The 18,192-nt window shown below is 43.1% G+C and overlaps 1 protein-coding gene across 7 annotated transcripts; it reads left to right on the top strand.

Moving 5' to 3' along the window:
• The first annotated feature begins 37 nt into the window (after positions 1 to 37).
• Positions 38 to 17,929, top strand: znf821 (zinc finger protein 821). 7 transcript variants are annotated; one of them, XM_086106960.1, is made up of 6 exons: positions 38 to 148; positions 8,360 to 8,491; positions 8,623 to 8,726; positions 10,340 to 10,438; positions 11,334 to 11,500; positions 12,056 to 17,929. In XM_086106960.1, the coding sequence occupies exons 1-6, from the start codon at positions 145 to 147 to the stop codon at positions 12,969 to 12,971; spliced, it is 1,422 nt and encodes a 473-aa protein (XP_085963086.1). In that variant the 5' UTR covers positions 38 to 144; the 3' UTR covers positions 12,972 to 17,929. The 7 variants fall into 7 exon arrangements, with proteins under 7 accessions (XP_085963086.1, XP_085963087.1, XP_085963088.1 ...); XM_086106961.1 differs by having other exon boundaries at positions 8,626 to 8,726; XM_086106962.1 differs by having other exon boundaries at positions 133 to 148; positions 8,603 to 8,726; positions 10,321 to 10,920.
• The last annotated feature ends 263 nt before the right edge of the window (positions 17,930 to 18,192 follow it).

Consider the following 18,192-nt stretch of genomic DNA (forward strand, 5'->3'; position numbering starts at 1 on the left):
TTACACTGACATGTCCCAAAAGGTTTTGGAGCAATGTTTGCTCAAGTTAAGCAGCGTACAGTAGCGTTAGCTTTCATCGGAGGACTTGTTTAAATCGTGGCGTTGTTCTGTTCCATGACGTATGCCTGATGATCGCTGGATAACATGGGTAAAGCACTGATCATATCCGTATTGTTTGTCCACATTGGTTAGAACGTGCGCAATATTGTCTAGCGCCTGTTCTGGTGCATCGTTATTATAAAGAGCTAGCCTGTTGTTAGCCAGCTCGCTAACGTCAATTTATTGCTGTTACAAGCGAATCGAATAAAAAGTAAGGGTGACAAGCGTTTTGCTGTGTGGTGGTTGTGCGTGTCGCTTTTGATTCGAACGTGATGGGCACATTTCAGTGGTATCATTTTTGTTGATGTGGATTTACTTTCTGTTTAAGCTCCCCCTCCTCCTCCTCCTCTCCAGCGGAAGAATATCCATTTTCTTGTCAATGTGGTGATACGGTCCTTTTACTCGTGGCATTCAGTGATGACGACTTGTTCGTGTAATGTTGTGGCACTGGGTGTGTGTCGCGGCATAGAGCGCCATCTAGCGGCGTATTTTGTATATGTTAGAGAAACTATCGATTATAATGAATGTCTAAAATCCAACAACTCTGGTTCTCTCAATTATGTATTTGTATACAGTATGTCAAGGCGTTTGAGTATTTATTTGATGTACCTGATATCCGACTTCGATGTACTAGCACACTATTTGTCCTTACTTGTCAGCAAGGGCATATTAGTCATTTGGGGGCCCATGTTTAACCCGATTCGGGGGACCGTCCACCTTCATGTACCACAAATATTTTAAAGTTTAATGTTTACCATTGACTAAAGTAAGAATTTGAGAAAGTTAAAGTACTGTACTTCGAATCCATCTTGAACATTTTTATCCAACATATGAATAATCTCAATGATTTTACTGAATTTGAACATATTTGAACAATATTTAATATTGTTTATCCATTAATGCTCACATCTTCGTGGTCAAAAACCATCACTTTTGTCTCTCTCCCTTTCATCTCTACTTCATCCCCCACAGCAAAGCTAAGTGACAATACAATGAATGACATAAAAACTACTGCAGTTGGGTGGAGTGTCTTTAAAAGTAACCCCAAATTTTAACATTTCATAATTATAATATTGTGGTACTTAATTATGATATCTTTGCCTAATTATGCTTCATGCTACCACCGCAAAATTAATATCCACCCTAATGCGGTGATACCACTGTGTTATTACTAACATATCTGGACCGTAGTGTGAGTTCCTCAGAATGTTGTACAACTGATCATTTAAAAATGTACACACTTTGAGAATGATAGAAATAAAGTGTTGCATATTGATATTTTACCGTTTCCCAATTACTGTGAGAAAGCATTAACAGGATCAAAGATTTCGCAAATGCATCTAATTAATTATTGCTTATTATTATTGAACGTCATTTGAACATTTGTGTTATTTCAGAAGTGTGTATCAAATTGGTACTCCATTTGCATTAATCAGTGCCTCAGAAGTAGCTCTCAGTTTGCAAAAGGTTGGTACACCCTGCGCTAATGTAAAATAGTTGCTGATGTGGTCATTGTTTCCCAGTTGAATTTAGCTTTCCTTTGTCATCAAATGTCTGATTACCTTTTAGACAAACTACAGCAGTTGTAGTCATCACACTTCTCTTGAATTTGTATCTCTCTCTTGATTAGATTAAATGCATTGCCTACTACACATTTAGTAACATGAGTTTTATTTCATCCGGAATGCCCCAGCATATTGAACGCATATTTAGTGGACGGGTTTGTGTTCTGCCTGCCCGACTAGCTTAAGTGCTAACACTTCCGTGTTGGCTCTACGTATCCCGCAATGCACTGCAGCGCCCTTTACTCGATAGATCAGCTGAGCTCGAGCGTCGCCGCAGTAAGCACGCGCCCGTTAGCGGCGTGTGCGCGCCCGTAGTCGGAGCTGCTCCGTGGCGGCTCAGACAATCCCAGTTCTTAAAAACGGAGCCCGTCCATTGGATATACCGTTTTATTTTTATCACCACCGCAAGGATGTGACGCTCTATATGAATGATTTTTTTTTAGTTTTTAATTTTATTTTATTTGATTTTTTTTGCCTCTCTGAATCGACGGTCTGGAAACATAAATCATTTTCCCCCTGAAGTGGCGTGGACGGGAAACATCCTGGGGGTGTGGAAGGGGATTCCACCTCTTTTTTTTTTCTTCATTCCCTGTGTGTGGACTATAATATGTCCAGGCGAAAACAGACCAACCCCTTCAAAGTTGATTGTAGGTATTTCAGATATCTATGTACTGTATGTTTGTTGTGACTACACTTAGGTCTGCTAGGGTTAGTCCAGCTGTTTGTGTGACCGTCAACAGAATTACCGAAAGTATACCTGGACTGGTTTGTGTCCTACAAGAATAATGTGATGCAGGGTATTTGAGTATTGATGTGTGAGACAACTGCAGCTTTGCCTGACGTCTGCAGAACTTTGCTAGTCACACGTAGAAATGCAGGGAGCCAAATGACACTGTATGTTATTACACGTTTTTACAATGACTGTTTTCTTCAGTGCCACATTTGGTTCAGTCATTGTTTGAAATTGTCCTGTGACTGACTAGTGGTCAGTCCAGGGTGTACCCATCTTTCACCATGAGATGCGATAGGGTAATACCTCCCAACCCCACCCCTTCAGGCTGATGCATGTGTGTGGTTTGAGGCTGTCACAATGTAGTGTAGTATTGAGAGAGTCACTCTTATTATTTTGTTAACTAATAATAATTTTAAAAAACTTTTGGAAACATATATATACTGTATATAGTGGGGTCTTGTTTTAGAGGCTAAATTTATTTCGTGACCATGCTCATCACGCAAATCATCTTTCACTATGGAAATGCATGGAAATGCCATAAATCCGTTCCAGCCATCCAAGTAACACCCTGTGTTGAGGAAATTATCACTCTAGTCTACACTGTTGTACTTTTATAAACGTTAAAGCATAATTAAATAATATAACAACAAAGTATCTGTTCTTACGTCATCATTTCAGGCTTCTCTGCCCATTCACATTGTGTGAACTTATTTTTTTTTCTCACCATGGTATGCTTGGGAACAGTAAACTCTGATCTGGCTCTCGTTTGAACCACAGTATGTGGTGTGACATCTTTGAAGTGATCTCTCACGATGCAAGGCTTGGGAATCACCGCTGTACTGTACTACTCGATGGACATAAAACTTTTAAGTTTGAGCTGCAGAGCTTGCTGGAAACATGTCTTAAGACATCAAGGCGATTGCCGTGTGTAATCTGTTGAATTTCTGCATGCTTAATGCTGCTTCTAAGCATAATTTCTCTATCCAGGTTTTGAAATACAACTTGCACTTGTGACTGCTGTAAGCTGTATAAGCTAATGAGCTCATTCGCTACCCTGCAACGGTCCGCGGTGGGCGCCGAAAGCCTTCAGGCACGCCTAATTCCATGTAATGTCACCGCACCTTTTTGTGCTTTTGTGAGCTCTTTGAGTTCTAGTACACTACCATCGTCCAATGTTTGACACATCTTTTTTTTTTTTGGTCTGGTATCAAATTTGGTGGAGGAGCAGACCAGACAGGTTAACAAACACACAAACAAACCAGCTTGGAATTCCAGGCAGTTGTGCACATTGCAGCCACAAAAGCATCTTCTCTATTTGGGGAAAAAGGCTTTCTGCTAGACCAGGGGTGTCAAACTCATTTTAGTCCCGGGCCAATTTGGAGTTACGTCTTCCCTCGGAGGGCCATTATGGCAGTGAAACCACAAAATTGTTACTTGTATACAACAAATTAATAGATTACTAGTTTTGAAATCAGTCAATAATAATAGTTTGTTCAAACATTGTTCAAGTGAGTGTGTACTGGGTAACAAAATTATTGCAAAATCCCAACGTTATTTATTCCACATGACAATCTGACATTTCAATACAGATTTTAGCAAGTTCACACACGTGATTTCCTTTCACGGGCCACACAAAATGACCTGGCGAACCAGATGCGGCCTCGGGCCTTGAGTTTGACACCTGTGCGCTAGACTTTGAAATGTGACTGTGGGATTTTCTGTTTATTGACGTTGGACCGGGGACCTTGGTTCTAGGTCATCCCTAATATTTTTGTTCGGGTTGAGGTCAGGGTTCCTATCCCCTTTTGTAGGGACAATAACTGGGTGTAGGAATGTTTGAAGACCGTATTACTTTTATCCAGGAGGATTTGTGTTTGTCTTTTTGCAGGATTACGATTAAAGGCGAAGTTTGCACATTGCCCTTTGAGCTTGGTCTGCATTTAAATGTTGATTTGAGGGTGTATTTACACCTGCACTGTTTGGTCCACTTTGAACAGACCAGACTTCATTTTCCACGCTCCTCCGGACCTTTTATGCAGGTGTGAATACACACAAATGAATCCAGGTGCGGATATATTATTTCTTTTTTTTTTTTTTTTTAACGGACCGAGACTCGCTTTGTAAGGTTTCTGTTCAACGCAAGCATCGATCGTCACACACCTCGACGTGTTTAAAGAATATAGTTCACTTGGAAAAAAGGCCAAGTGTGAATACGAACCATGCCGAACAAAAAAAGGACACCAACGGACTTTGCTGGTGTGAATATACTCTTAGTTTCTTTTTTTGTGAAGTTAAAGTTGCCTGCTTTGCTGGCCGGACATTCCGCTACTCCACAGACATTACAGTCTGGTATCGGCAGCAGACGGGTGAATGGAAAGTCTTCCTAGCAATTCGTCTTTTTCAAGCGTTAAACGTCGACGCGGCGTCGTAAAAGTCAACTAGTCGACCATTCGGTTGAACTCCCAAATACGCATCCGTTGGATCAACGTTTTATTCAATGACATTCCTTTTAAAAGTAAAATCCAGAATCCTTGTGAGGATGTAAAGTAAGAGGGGCGGCATTTCCTGCAGGTTTAGACAATGTTTAGTGTCTGGATGTCCGTATTTTGATAGCGACTGAAAGAAGAATGAGAAGGGATTTGATGAATTCAAGTCCTTTTCATTGATTGGCACCCAAGTCGAGTTTTGGTGTCCTATCTTTTGCCGGGTTTTGTTTTCCTCAGCCTCCCCCCCCACCTCCTCCTCCTCTTCATCGTCTAGTGTCTGTTGGCTGATGAGTTTGTCTCTTTGTCTGGATTCAGTCAGACACTGCGTCACCTCTTGCATACAGACGCACAGACACTCGCAGATAACATCACCGTGGCAAAGACTGATGGAGGGAGGGTGGAGAGACAGATGTACAGACGCAGACTAACAGCAGGGGGGGGAGGGGGCATCTCCCACACATCAATCACGAGGCTGTGTGAAGCTCGCTTGTCGTGCTGGTTCATAGTTCAGCACTTAGACACACTCCGGCAGTGCAAACAAACGAAGTTCTATGGGAAAAGTGCCCAAATTGGGTTCACACGTCAGCTTTATTTGGTCAGTACCGAAGTAGCAGAATGACAGACCTCCTCGAGACACATGATTGGGCAATTAATCGTAAAGTTGAATTTGGCATCTCAAATTCATCAAAACATTGTGATCAAAGATATGTTATTAGTGTGCCGAATGGTGCCGTGCGTAAATTCGACAGATCTGGTAGGTTGGATCGGATCGTCAGATATTTTGCATTTTATGTCAAATCAGTGATCAGTCGTCATGTCGGAAATTTTCCTGCCCGATCAATGACAAGTCAAGTCAAATGTATCTATCGAGCGCTTCATCACCAAAGTGTCTCAAAGGGCTTCACAAACCCGCAGTTGACAAATATGAACAACATCCCCTGATCTTAATCCCATAGGAGGGCAAACTAAAAATAAAAAAAAACATCCGGGGAAAAATAAGAAAGCTTGAGAAATGGGCACAGATGGAGGGAATCTCCCTTTCAGGATGACCAGGCCGCAATAATTGCTGAGTAAGCAACATTTAACACATAATATGGTGCTTTATAATCATAAATAGACTAGTGTCAGAGTCAATTTCATAAGATGAAGCGCCGCAGGCGCCATTGACGTCCTTGTTTGGAATCACAAAGTAAGACATTACAGCAAAACGCAATCTCGTTCACACCAGGGACATTCTGTGTTGCCATTGTTAATAATCCAAGGTTCTCTGCATTTACAGTCAGATTTAAAATTTTCCCCAATATTTGATTGATTATTTGGGGGGGGGGGGGGGGGTCAGGATTCGAGCTGCAATTGCACTTCTCAAGTAGCCGGACAGAGATGAATCCGTCATTAATTTTCACACCGTCAATTCCACGGCAGCATCTTCCGGGAAGGGAAGTTGAGCAGTTATGCGGGGTCAAGTGCGCTAAAAGATGCGAAGGAGTCGATAAAAGGAGTCACATAGGGGCAAAGCTACGTCCTCCCTATCAGAGCTGGCCGTGTAGCGATGGAACTGTTGGGAGCTGCACACGAGGGCGGCTGGGCTGTTCGATGTGTGGGTGGTAGTGAGAGAGAAGAAAAGAAGGCTGGCGAGCTTCAGGAAAAAAAAAAGAATGCAGCCTACTTTCCGCTCCGGGACTGCAGCATGTATTAGGCTGTATGTGCGTGTGAAACGGTAATAGGGGGGTTGGGATGCAAATGAAGTGAGCACGTATGTCAGCGAGCTCGGCTGGCATCACATTCATGATGTCTCAGCGCAGGACGGCTGATGGGAAAGCGGCCTGCTCTGCATTGGTAATGATTAACTACTGGATGGGGTAAAGAGATTTTTGGTGGCTGCTAGTTTCCATTTGAACTCCCCCAAACCCAAAGCACTGATAATCAAATCAAATGGCAACGCGTTCTCAGGGGAGAAGCTTGCACGTGCTACTGTGTTTCAGGGGACCGCTGGTGTGTGCAGGCGTCTTGAAAAATTTATGACTTCTTGTGGTAAATAAGGCATTCAAGTCAGATTTCACGTTGCTATGGCGATAAAGAGCCTTGGATCATTGTTTTGGAACTTTAAACCTTTTTGCTATGTTGCTCTCCACTTAAATATTATGGTCCATTCCCATTAGTAATTAGTTTGTTCCTAAACAGTGCAATAATGATGATTCTTCTTGTAGTCTTATAAATCTAAATATGAGACACAGTAAATATATATTTTTAAAAAGTCTTCACACTCCTTGTTCAGTTTTTTGTGACGTACAAAGATGAGACCAAGATAAATTATTTCAAAAACTTTTCTACCATTCATGTGATCTGTAACCTCTCAAACTCAATTGAAGAATATTTTTTTTCCTCATTGTACAAAACCATATCGCCAAAGCACATATGGGGAGAAATGTGTCATGGTCCAATGAAACAAAGGTTGTAGTTTTTGGTAATAATTATTCCAAAGGGTTTGATTGATTGTAACAAAAAAAAAAAAAAGTGAACACGAGTTTGAATTTGATAGCTTAAGACCGAAAGCAGCCAGATTCCCAGCGATGAGGGTGTGCACACTTATGCAAACATTTTATTTCAATTGTTTTTACTCTCCCTTAAAAAAAAAAAAAGATCAATTGAGCTGATTTATAGGTGATATTAATGGTGGAAAAGTTGTGATATTATTTGTCTTTCATGTCACAAAAACCTGGCTGCTTAACAGGGGTGTGTTGACTTTTTATATCCACGATCTAAATGTAATCCTATATTGCACGCATTTGTACGTGCTCTTTAGTATACAGTAATTAAATTAAACAAAGAAATTATACAAAGTTCCTTACATAACAATGATTTCTACTATTAAAATAAAAAAAGAAAGTAAAAGTTAAATTGTGACCTAGTGGTGAGCATGTTTGCCTCACAGTTGAGAGGTACCAGGTTCAAATCTTGGTTCAGGACTTCATGTGTGCAGTTGGGATGCGCGTTATGAAAATGGATGGATGAAACGTAAAAACTTTGGACCGCTATACTTCATGAAACGACTTGAGTTTAATCGACGGTGTCGCAGCTGTCAAAGTGTGTGTTGCTGGTATTGCATTTGAATGTTTTCATGAGCTGATCCCACTGTTAGTAATTACAGCAATGTACCGCCGGCTTTTTTAGCTGACGCGCCTTTTTTTGTCTCATTTATTTCACAGCTGAGTTATTGTCCGACGGGCAGAATGATTTTTGCACCATCGTTATAAATACGACAGTGAGTTTAATGGCCGGCATTGCGGCCAAAATCCTCCCATAATAAACTCTATTATGATTTATATTTTGACATGAAGCGGGGCGTCAAGCTCAATTTTCAACACAGGCCACTTGGTTGTGACGGTTTCCATCAGAGGGCTGTTTTGACTTGGATCAGCAAGCAAGCACTCCATGTAGGACGTACCTGAGAATCATCTTCCCCGACTTCTCTCCAGGGCCATTCCACACTTCCGGCATCACAGGATTTCAGCATACGATTAACATGGACGGCAGGGACGAGTTCACCGAAGACAGTGAGTGCTGCAGCAACAACTCGCAGGAAGTCGTCGGACACGAGAGCGCCACAGGTAGAGGACGACGGAGGGACGCGGCAGGGATGGGCAACATTCCTCGCACTGAGGCGGTGTTAGTGAGAGTAAGCCCTGCCCTGTGCTCTGTTGTCCCGTCTGTATTGATAGGGCTGTGTTTGCCTCCATAGAAGACAGCGAAAGCGACCCGGACTCCTCGTCCAACGCCTCGGCCGATGACCACATGACTGCCAAGAGGGCGCCGTGCCGCCTGCAAGGAGCAGGAGTCAAAGAGGTGAGAGCGATGGATGGATAAAAAGAAGCTCCACAGAGTTTGACTTGGAACATTTCATGAAGTGATGTGTATCTCAGCACATGAGGTTCACATTCACAATATAATACGTTGACTTACTTAGGCAATGGCGCGATACCCTGCTTCTCTTTTTCAGAGGGTGACTCCATTAGAGGGTGCAAATTTTTCACACAAATGGCCTGGCTTGACCTGGCATGTAATTACACAATAATAAACATTTTGGGGGGTATTATTTTGGGGTGGGTTACCGCCCTGTGTGGCCACATATAATGCACATGCCATAAACAGCCGCTGATTGACTGTGTTATCCATAAATCTCTGTTGCTTCAACTAAGTACAAATAACGCAGTGGACCCCCAAATGTTTGCAGTTCAGCATTTGCAAATTGACCTATTCCCTGAATTTTGGGGGGAAGAACCCATACCTTGCTTCAACAACAAAAAATTTATACCCAATCCCCTACTTAGTCACTTTTTTTTTTAATTTCCCAACCCCCCCCCCCCCATGTAATTTAGATGGAGCTTAAATCAATTGAGGATTTATTCAATTCGCGATCATGTCCACACACGCGCACACACACACAAAAAAAGGGATTTTCAAGAACACTTTTTTTCAGTCTGATACCAGTATGAGTATTCCTTCTCGCGTCCTCACCGAGTGAACAATTGCGACTGTTGTCGAAAATAGAAAAATGCGTGTTTACGTCCGACTTCGTTAGGGTTCATTCAAGGTTGCAAATGTTCGATAAACATTCAGTTTTTGTGATTTTTCTTGTCGCATTGAACTTTTGAGGAAATTTTGGACATGTTCAAAATTCTCATGTACAGGAAAAGTACAGGTGAATGTCTGGTGTCCATTTGAGGATCCTTGAATGAACCCTGACCAGACCGCAACATTCGCTGTCTTCGAAAACACTCGCAATTCTAGACCGGCATACTGACTGGACTGGATAACACAATTCACAAGTTTCCAAGGGTGTCCACTCGTCATGGCAACAACTTCCAGGTGTCGTCTTGGTCTGTTGATGTCAAACATATGGACAGCATGATGAAGAGACTGTTTACAACCAACACAATGCAAGTCTGAGGGCAGTTGTACCGTTCATTTTGTCCCACAGCAGATGGTGATATTGACCAAAATGGCGGCCCCCTGAGATGGATGAAAATGGATGAATTCCTCTGTTTAATTGATACACGATTAATCAAAATACAATCTTTAGTGTGGGTGGATGCATCATATTCATCCAAAACATTATTTGCCTTTAGCACCCCTTTAAAGACGAGTGAAAAAGCAGAAGCAGCTCTTACTTCTGCGTGCCTTCTGTTCGCAAATATTCTCCATTTCAGCATCAGAGTGAGTCATGTCTAAGACACCACACAGCAGTGTGTCACTATGGCTGAGTAATACTGGCTCACTTGCACATTCAATATGTCATTAAATTGCACTGGCCGAAAGGCTTTGGGAAGTGGGCGAAGCGGGCAGTGAGCCACTTGCGGCTCCAGAAAATTTGACCTTTTTTTTTTTTTTAGGGGGTCTAAATATGTTTCTGGAATGTGTGTGTAATATGTATTTGAAGGGCGCTTGGTTTTCCGCAGGAGCACGAAGAAGGCTCAGACCACAGCACCAACTTTGTATGTCCACTGTGCACGCTGGACTTCAGCAGCCCAGAGAAGCTCATCTCCCATGTCTACCAGGTGAACCAAACACAGTATTGTTTCTAAAATCATGTGAAATGCACAGTAGATGAAGCTTCACCATCAAATGGAAACAGATACAGACTGATATATACAGTACATCCATCCATCCATCCATTTTCCGAACCGCTTGATCCTCACTAGGGTCGCGGGGGGTGCTGGAGCCTATCCCAGCCATCTCCGGGCAGTAGGCGGGGGACACCCTGAATCAGTTGCCAGCCAATCGCAGGGCACACAGAGACGAACAACCATCCACGCCCACACTCACACCTAGGGACAATTTAGAGCGTCCAATCAGCCTGACATGCATGTTTTTGGAATGTGGGAGGAAACCGGAGCACCCGGAGAAAACCCACGCAGGCCCGGGGAGAACATGCAAACTCCACACAGGGAGGCCGGAGCTGGAATCGAACCCGGTACCTCTGCACTGTGAAGCCGACGTGCTAACCACTCGACTACCGGGCCGCCCTATACAGTACATTGTGTGTTATTTTATTTTTTTCGCTCTTTAGTCTGCTAGCATATTGCTAACGCTAATTAGCACCTATGTTGGAGCGTATTAACCCTTTAGGTAATGGATTGAAAACAAACTAGACTGTTTTAGCAGATATTTTTTTCAGTCTGTTAGCGTATTGCTAACACTAATTAGCATCTATGTTGCAGTGCGTTAAACCTTTAGGCAATGGATTGAAAACAAACCGTACAGCAACAACATGTAGACTGACAATATTAATCTGTTTTATTTTGTCAATTAATTGAGGACCCCCCCTTTCCACGCTGCAATATGATTGGCTGCTGCATCTCGGCAGAATTACTTATCTCAGCTTTTTGAATCATATTTAGGTGAATCCTGTATGTCAACAACCACAGCTGAAAACTTTTGTCTGTTAAACAGCACACGAGCATGATGAGCAGCACCAAGAGCTACGTGTGTCCCGTCTGTGGGCGAGCGCTGAGTTCACCCGGCTCGCTCGGACGCCATCTTCTCATCCACTCAGAGGACCGTCTCTCAAACTGTGCCGTGTGCGGCGCACACTTCACCGACACCGACAACTTCAACAGGTACTGCCCTCATTTGGTAGAATTGGAATTTGGTTAAATTCACCAGTGGTAGTTTCACTGGTGTGTTGTTTTGTTAAATGCTTGGATTATTGTTTGTTAGCTTAGCAGCGTTCGCTTCTGATTCGCGACATTTGATTGATGGCTTGTGATGTTGTTGACACAGTGGAGTTTAGTAGTGTTTTTATTTTATTTACTTCAAATGTTAGCCATATTGTTAATTTATTTGACTTTTATTTAAATGAACAGGTTCTTGTTTTTTATTGTTTGTTTTTGTTCGATTCTTGGATTCTTATTTTTATCTGTTGTTGATTTACTTTCCTTTTATTGTATTTGATTAGAATTTCTCTTGTTCCAGTATAACTATTTTAGTACGTTTCATTTGTAGCTGTATATATTTTGTTCATAACTTATTTTCGTGTGTGTGTGTGTTTCGCTTGGGAGTCTCAACTTGAGCTGAGAGGTTGATTTAAGTCGAAGTGAAGTCAAGGTGTGGCTTTAAATTGGGGGGGGGGGGGGTCTTCTTCAAGCTTAGCTGTCTGCTGTTTTTTGCTCCAGGGAGAAGCTCAAGGATGTCCTGGACATGACCAGGCTGGAGGTCCCCGGCGGAAGTGACACTTGTCCCCTGACCCACTCGCTTTCCAGCACTCCCATGGCCAGTCCAGGACCGGGGCCTCATTCCTGTCATGGGCCCGGCCCCAGTCCCAGTTCCTGCCAGGGCCCTCAGTCATGTCAAGTCCACGACCCCAGCAGCAGCCTATGTCAAGCCAATCAAGCATGCCACATGTCCGGACCATGTCAAGGACCCGCGAGCCAAGGAGCCTCGTTTCCCTCGCTACCCGACAGTTTGCTATCCGAAGGGCCGTCGCTGGCGTCCATCCCTGATGCCCTCACCTCCTCCTCCTCAGGTCTTCCTCCTATCCCAGACATCCTGAGTCCGATGCCCGTGTATCCGGCCGGGGTGCTCCTGGTGTGCAACAGTTGCGTGGCCTACCAGCAGCTGGTGGAGTCCCAGTCCCCCGTGCGCAAATGGGCCTTGCGCCGCAAAAACGAGCCCCTGGAGTCTCGCCTGCACCGGCTGGAGCGTGAGCGCACGGCCAAGAAGAACAAGCGCGCTTGCGAAACAGACGAGGAGCGCGAGCTGCGGCGCCTGCGAGATCGCGAGGCCAAGCGCATGCAGAGGATGCAGGAGTCGGAGGAGCAGCGGGCGCGCCGTCTGCAGCGGGACCGCGACGCCATGCGCCTCAAGAGGGCCAACGAGACACCTGAGAAACGGCAGGCCAGGCTCGTCCGCGAGCGCGAGGCTAAGAGGATCAAGCGCCGGCTGGAAAAGATCGACCCCGCCCTCAGGACGCAGATCGAGCACGATCCGGCCGCCATGGCCGCACTCACGGCCGACATGAATCTTTTTCAGTTCCCCTGCCCTGTGCCCGTCCCTTCCATGGGCAATGGACTCTTCATGAAACTGCCCTAAGAGGACTGCAGATGTGACAAACACTTTAAATCAGGGGTGTCCAAACTTCCAAGTGCCATATACAGAAAAATAAAAAACGTAAATATCGTTCCCCATGAAGTCCCTTTAAAAGTGAAACTTTGATGCATTCTAAAGGTGGCACAACAGAAGGCTGCTGTGAGCAATCCTTTCAAATTTGAATGATTCAAAAAAACTCACTAGGTCTATCAAATTAGTCTTCAAAATTGTGAAAAACTAAGCGGTTGTCCACATCTTCTATACATGTTTTGCTGCAAAAACATATCCACACACATATCCCATAAACAGCTAGCACAAACAGCTACGTTTTACGCTGATAAAAGTACCTGAAATACAAACTAAAATATCCTTCATTTTTATATATATATATGGGCCCGAAATGACCTTGGGCCACAGTTTGGACACCTCTGCTCTAATTTATTCCAAGTGTTGTGAATGTTCCAGATATGGACAACCACCTTCAAGCATGTTGTAAAGAGATTGAACCTCTTTATTCTACTTCCTTAAGAGGAGACAGAACGTTTTGCACGCGGACCCCTCAGTGGTGGGAGTGGGAGGGTTTGGGGGACCCCTTTGCCCCGCCCTCACTGTTCAAGTTCCAGTTCGGTTCCGCTTCCTGGACACATTCTACCTCAGCCCCCCTTTGACTGAATGGCGCCTCTTTTTCTACTGCCGCTACTAAACGGGACCAAAACACATCCTTGAGAAACCTTGCTTCTCTTCTTCCCACTCCACTACGGCAGCAAAGAGGTGGTAAATTTCCAGGAAGTTTTGCTGGCAATTTAAGGTGGGAAATTTGGAAACTTTTCATGGGAATTGAGGCAAGTGTACTGTATCAGAAAGAACTGGGAATTACGGTAATGCATGCAGTGGTCCTGGTGCCTTGAGATAACAGTGGAATTTATTCTGTGATCACGGTGATGACTCGCCAGGGGGCAGTATAATTTGTACATCCAGACTTAAATGAAGGAAATTGTCACGAGTCGTTGCAAAGCAGACAGCTCTCCGAGTACGAATGTGAGGGCATTACCGAACAGTGAACCCACGCGGATTCGCGGTTCAGCCTTCACAGTTTTTAAAATAAAAAAAAAATAACCTGCCGTATTTATTTGCTCATATTCATCGTTTTTGTGCTCAGGCCAAAGCCATGCCTCAAAAATATGTTGCTTTGGCGCCATCTGCTGGCACCTTGGTGCCAAGCGTGTTGAACTGCAGGGAGGAGCTTCATGCCATTTTGTGGCATAAATTACTCGTTTTTTAATTTTCGAAAGGCATGATGTCCATTTTCGTTGCAGGTTCAGTCCCATGGAAAGTTTCCAACTTTGCAAAATTTAGCAAGCCAACACACCACACAACCTTTGCTATTTCCTCCTTGCGTCTCTGCTGCTGGTTCTCAGTAGATGTGACCTCTCGTCAGGACTGACTTACAGATGCATCGCCATCCATTGGAGTAGAGCTGGAATCTTGATCAACTTCAGCAATTCAGTTCAAAACAGTATTATATAAAGTAACCAGTGGAATCGTTCATGATTCTACATGTATTATAATTTTGACGATGAGAGTTTACATACGGCAGCATAGTGTACTAGTGGTTAGCTTGTCTGCCTCACAAGGCTGAATTTCTCGGTTATCCAGGACACTAAATTGTCCATATGTGTGAATGTGTTTCTTTTTGAATTTCAGTTTGATTTGATTTACTGAAATAAATGAACTTTTCTATAATCTTGGAAATTATTGGAGATGCACCTGTATGTATTGATTTGCTGTGGCAGCTCAATCCAGGTTCAAGTCCTCAAATCACAACTTTCTGGCCTCGCATCCCTGTGGCGTGTTTCACTTTAAAATGTGCTTCTCTACTTTTCTATTGTGGCTGATTTTTATTTTTTATTTTTTGCAGCGTACTTCACGCGTGTTGTCAGAGTATCCCAAAATATTGCCATTGCTTTGAAATTCCCCCGAGACGTCACAAGGACGCAAGTTCCTTGCTTTGTAGCATCTATATGGAAAGCTGTTAGAGTGTTTAGTCCATATTCTTAAAATCCTGCTTTAATACTAGTACCCTCACTGTAGGGCAATTTTGGCATACTAGTAGCGCAACCTCATTTTACTCGTAAGGCAAAACTACTGATGGGCATTTTGGTGCTACTAGTGGGATCCAGGAGGCTACTAGTTGGACCTAGTGTGACACAGTAGTTCGCTGTTAAGGTTTACTTGCATGCTAGCAGACCTAAAATGGCACTAGTAGTGGGAAAACCATGACCAGTGAAGGCAACACTCTGCATCAGTTGATGACTGTGCACTACGAATACAATGTTAGATCTAAACAAGTAGGATTTCAGAATGTCACCAATAATTATCCAGCTTGAGCTAAAGTCAAGAACAAATAGGGCACACTAGTAGAATGACGGTATTACTAGGAGCGTTTTCTTCCCACTACTGTATGACGTTACTGTAGAATACTAGGGTGAATTTGGCCTACTAGGACGACAACCACATGTTGTTTGTTAGGCAAAACAGTACACTAGTAGACAACTGTGTGTCACTAGTACTATTAGTGAAAATTCTACTAGTTAACATTTTGTACTGTAGTAGTAGTAGTCGTGCCTTTGGCTGTCCACAATGTTAGGCTACTTGACAATGAGCAGTTTTAGCATATTATGCATACTAGTAGGATACCTTCATGTTACAAGTGAAGAAAAACTACTAGCTGTCATTTTGGTGTCGCAAGTACAGTCCAGGAGGTTACTTACTACTTTGTGACACATGCCTACTAGTTGAGCCGTGAAGCATTACTAGTACAATTACTAGTTACTGCTAAGGCGAGTTAGCCAAAGTGCCACTGGTAGTGGGGAAAAAAACGTTACGAGTACTACTACTAATGTTTTTTTCAACTATTGAATTGTTCTTATTGTACTACTGCGTTGAAATGTCTTACTAAGGAGGACAAAGAGCATACTAGTACATATGCCGATACTCTGTCTGCAGTAGTCGGGCAACTTGATGCTTCGAATGAGGCAAAACTACTTGTGGCCATTTTGGTGCTACTAGTGAAGTCCAGGTGGCAACCAATGCGTTACATTTGCATACTAGTCGAGCCTGATAGTGTTATTAGTGCATCACAGTCGTAAGGTTTGCTTGTGTACTAGTATGTGGCATTACTAGTGGATATTCTAATGAGACTCAAAGGGTCTCTGAACTCTCTTACAAGTGAGGTTGACTGTGGCGTAGTAGTTGGACAACGATGTTGTGAGACAAAACTTCTCATGAGCATTTTGTTACCATCTGTTGGGTCGAGGAGGCTACTAGTGCAAGACACATGCCCCTTTAGTGTTACTCGTAAAGCACAATAGTTTACCTGAAAGGTTTAGTTGTGTACTAGCAGGTCAAAAGTGGTACTAGCAGCGGAATTTTTTTTTACAGCTAAGGCAGTCTTTCTACTCATGTAGTAACTGTGTTACTAGTGATGACAAAGAGCATACTAGTACCGTACTTGCAAATAGTATGTTCTTTGTCTTGACTTGTAAGACAACTTTTGTATACTAGTAGGACAACTTCATATCAACGGTAAGAGGGATATTAACCCTTTCATGCACCAATAGTGATAACCTGATAAGCTGTCCACTGTAGTAACCACTGTCCCTGAAAGGGTGAAAGATATGGACTAAACGTTGAAGCGGCTTTCCACGTTTCACATCCTTGAAGCTCATCCTGGAATATATTGTGAATTATTTTGTTCTTGTTTGTTTGATTTTTGTATTGTTTACATTTTTATTTTATATACATATATATACTGTATACCGGTATATATATATATTTGGGGGGCTCTTTTTGTTGCTGACCTCCAGTTTCCACATGATGTGATGACCAATGAGCAGCGATGACATGTGGTTGTGTTTGAATCACTCCTAAGAGTGAAAATAGACCATTGGATGAGATTAAAGTCAGATAACACTGCAAGAAAAACAAAACAAAAAAAAATCACGTCATGTTGTGAAAATGTTTTGTTGGGAAAATGTCGAGGGGGATCCAGTTGAATGTTACTACAGTACTGACAACAGAATTCCAAGTACAAACCATGTTGTTTGGAGCAGTGCTTCTCAAACTTTCTTCAGCCTGTTTGACCCTTTAAATGCATATTTCATATGATTATGATGATTATATTAACATTATGCTCAGTTGAAACATCAAGACTGCAATTAATTTAGATTATAGGGGGAAAAAAATAAAATAAAAACAACTTAAAAGCAGTCCAAATATGCACATACCGTAATGCAGGGGTGTCCAAACTCGGTCCTCAAGGGCCGCTGTCCTGCCTGTTCTCCCCCAGCAGCAACACACCTGATTAGAATACTAGAAAAGTAATTCTGGTACATTTCCAAATTTTTCATGTGGCAGCGGTTCCATCCTCTAGGAGTGCATCAAACATCTTATGCAACTTTTATGTTTCTGATTAATCAGTTCACCTCTCACTCAAACTATGCAGAGTGCACTTTTTTGTTCATTTGTTTGAAGCAGCAGACTTTAGCGGAAACTTCTCAGGAGATTTCACTCAGCGAGCGGACATCATCTGATTTTGCAAATGATTTTTTTTTTTGGTCTCTTTTGGCCAGCACAGGAAATCAACAGGGTATTTGTCACAGTTGTGACCCTGCACCGGGCAGGTTGACTTCAGCTCATTCTTTGACCCCCCCTGAATTTTCCCCCCTAAACAGTGGAATGTGCCCCCCCCCACCCCCCTCAAATACATTCTCATAATTTTTATCACATGAAAAAAAAAATACAATGAAGATGGCCTTTGCGTTGATTTATCTATCAGGATTTTCTGTCGCCAGTATCCGTGTTTACAGATAATTGGGCAAACCGGTTTCAGCGGCTTGGCAGCATGTACAGTACAGATGGAACCTGGTCGCCACTGCGCAAATAAACTGGTTGTACGCTGAGCGTTCTCATGTTTTATGTCTTTGTCATTAGCGCAAGGCGGTAGCGCAGAGGTCTATTGGTAGGCGCCTGAGCCTTAGTTATTCGTGAGGCGGGCCCCTCGAGGGGGCAGGGGACGGGCGGTAGGGATCCTGTGACCTGGGGAACTTTTTTTTTTTGCCATACAAAAACTAAGTTTAATTTGCTCATTCACTACAGTAGATGGCAGCGGTGCTCTAACTTATTCATTTGATTTCAGGCAAATTGACGCACTTCAAATCTTTTC

Source organism: Hippocampus guttulatus, chromosome 3, assembly GCF_054856545.1.
Source record: "Hippocampus guttulatus isolate MCC_2025c chromosome 3, RoL_Hgut_1.0, whole genome shotgun sequence".
Lineage (NCBI taxonomy): Eukaryota > Metazoa > Chordata > Actinopteri > Syngnathiformes > Syngnathidae > Hippocampus > Hippocampus guttulatus.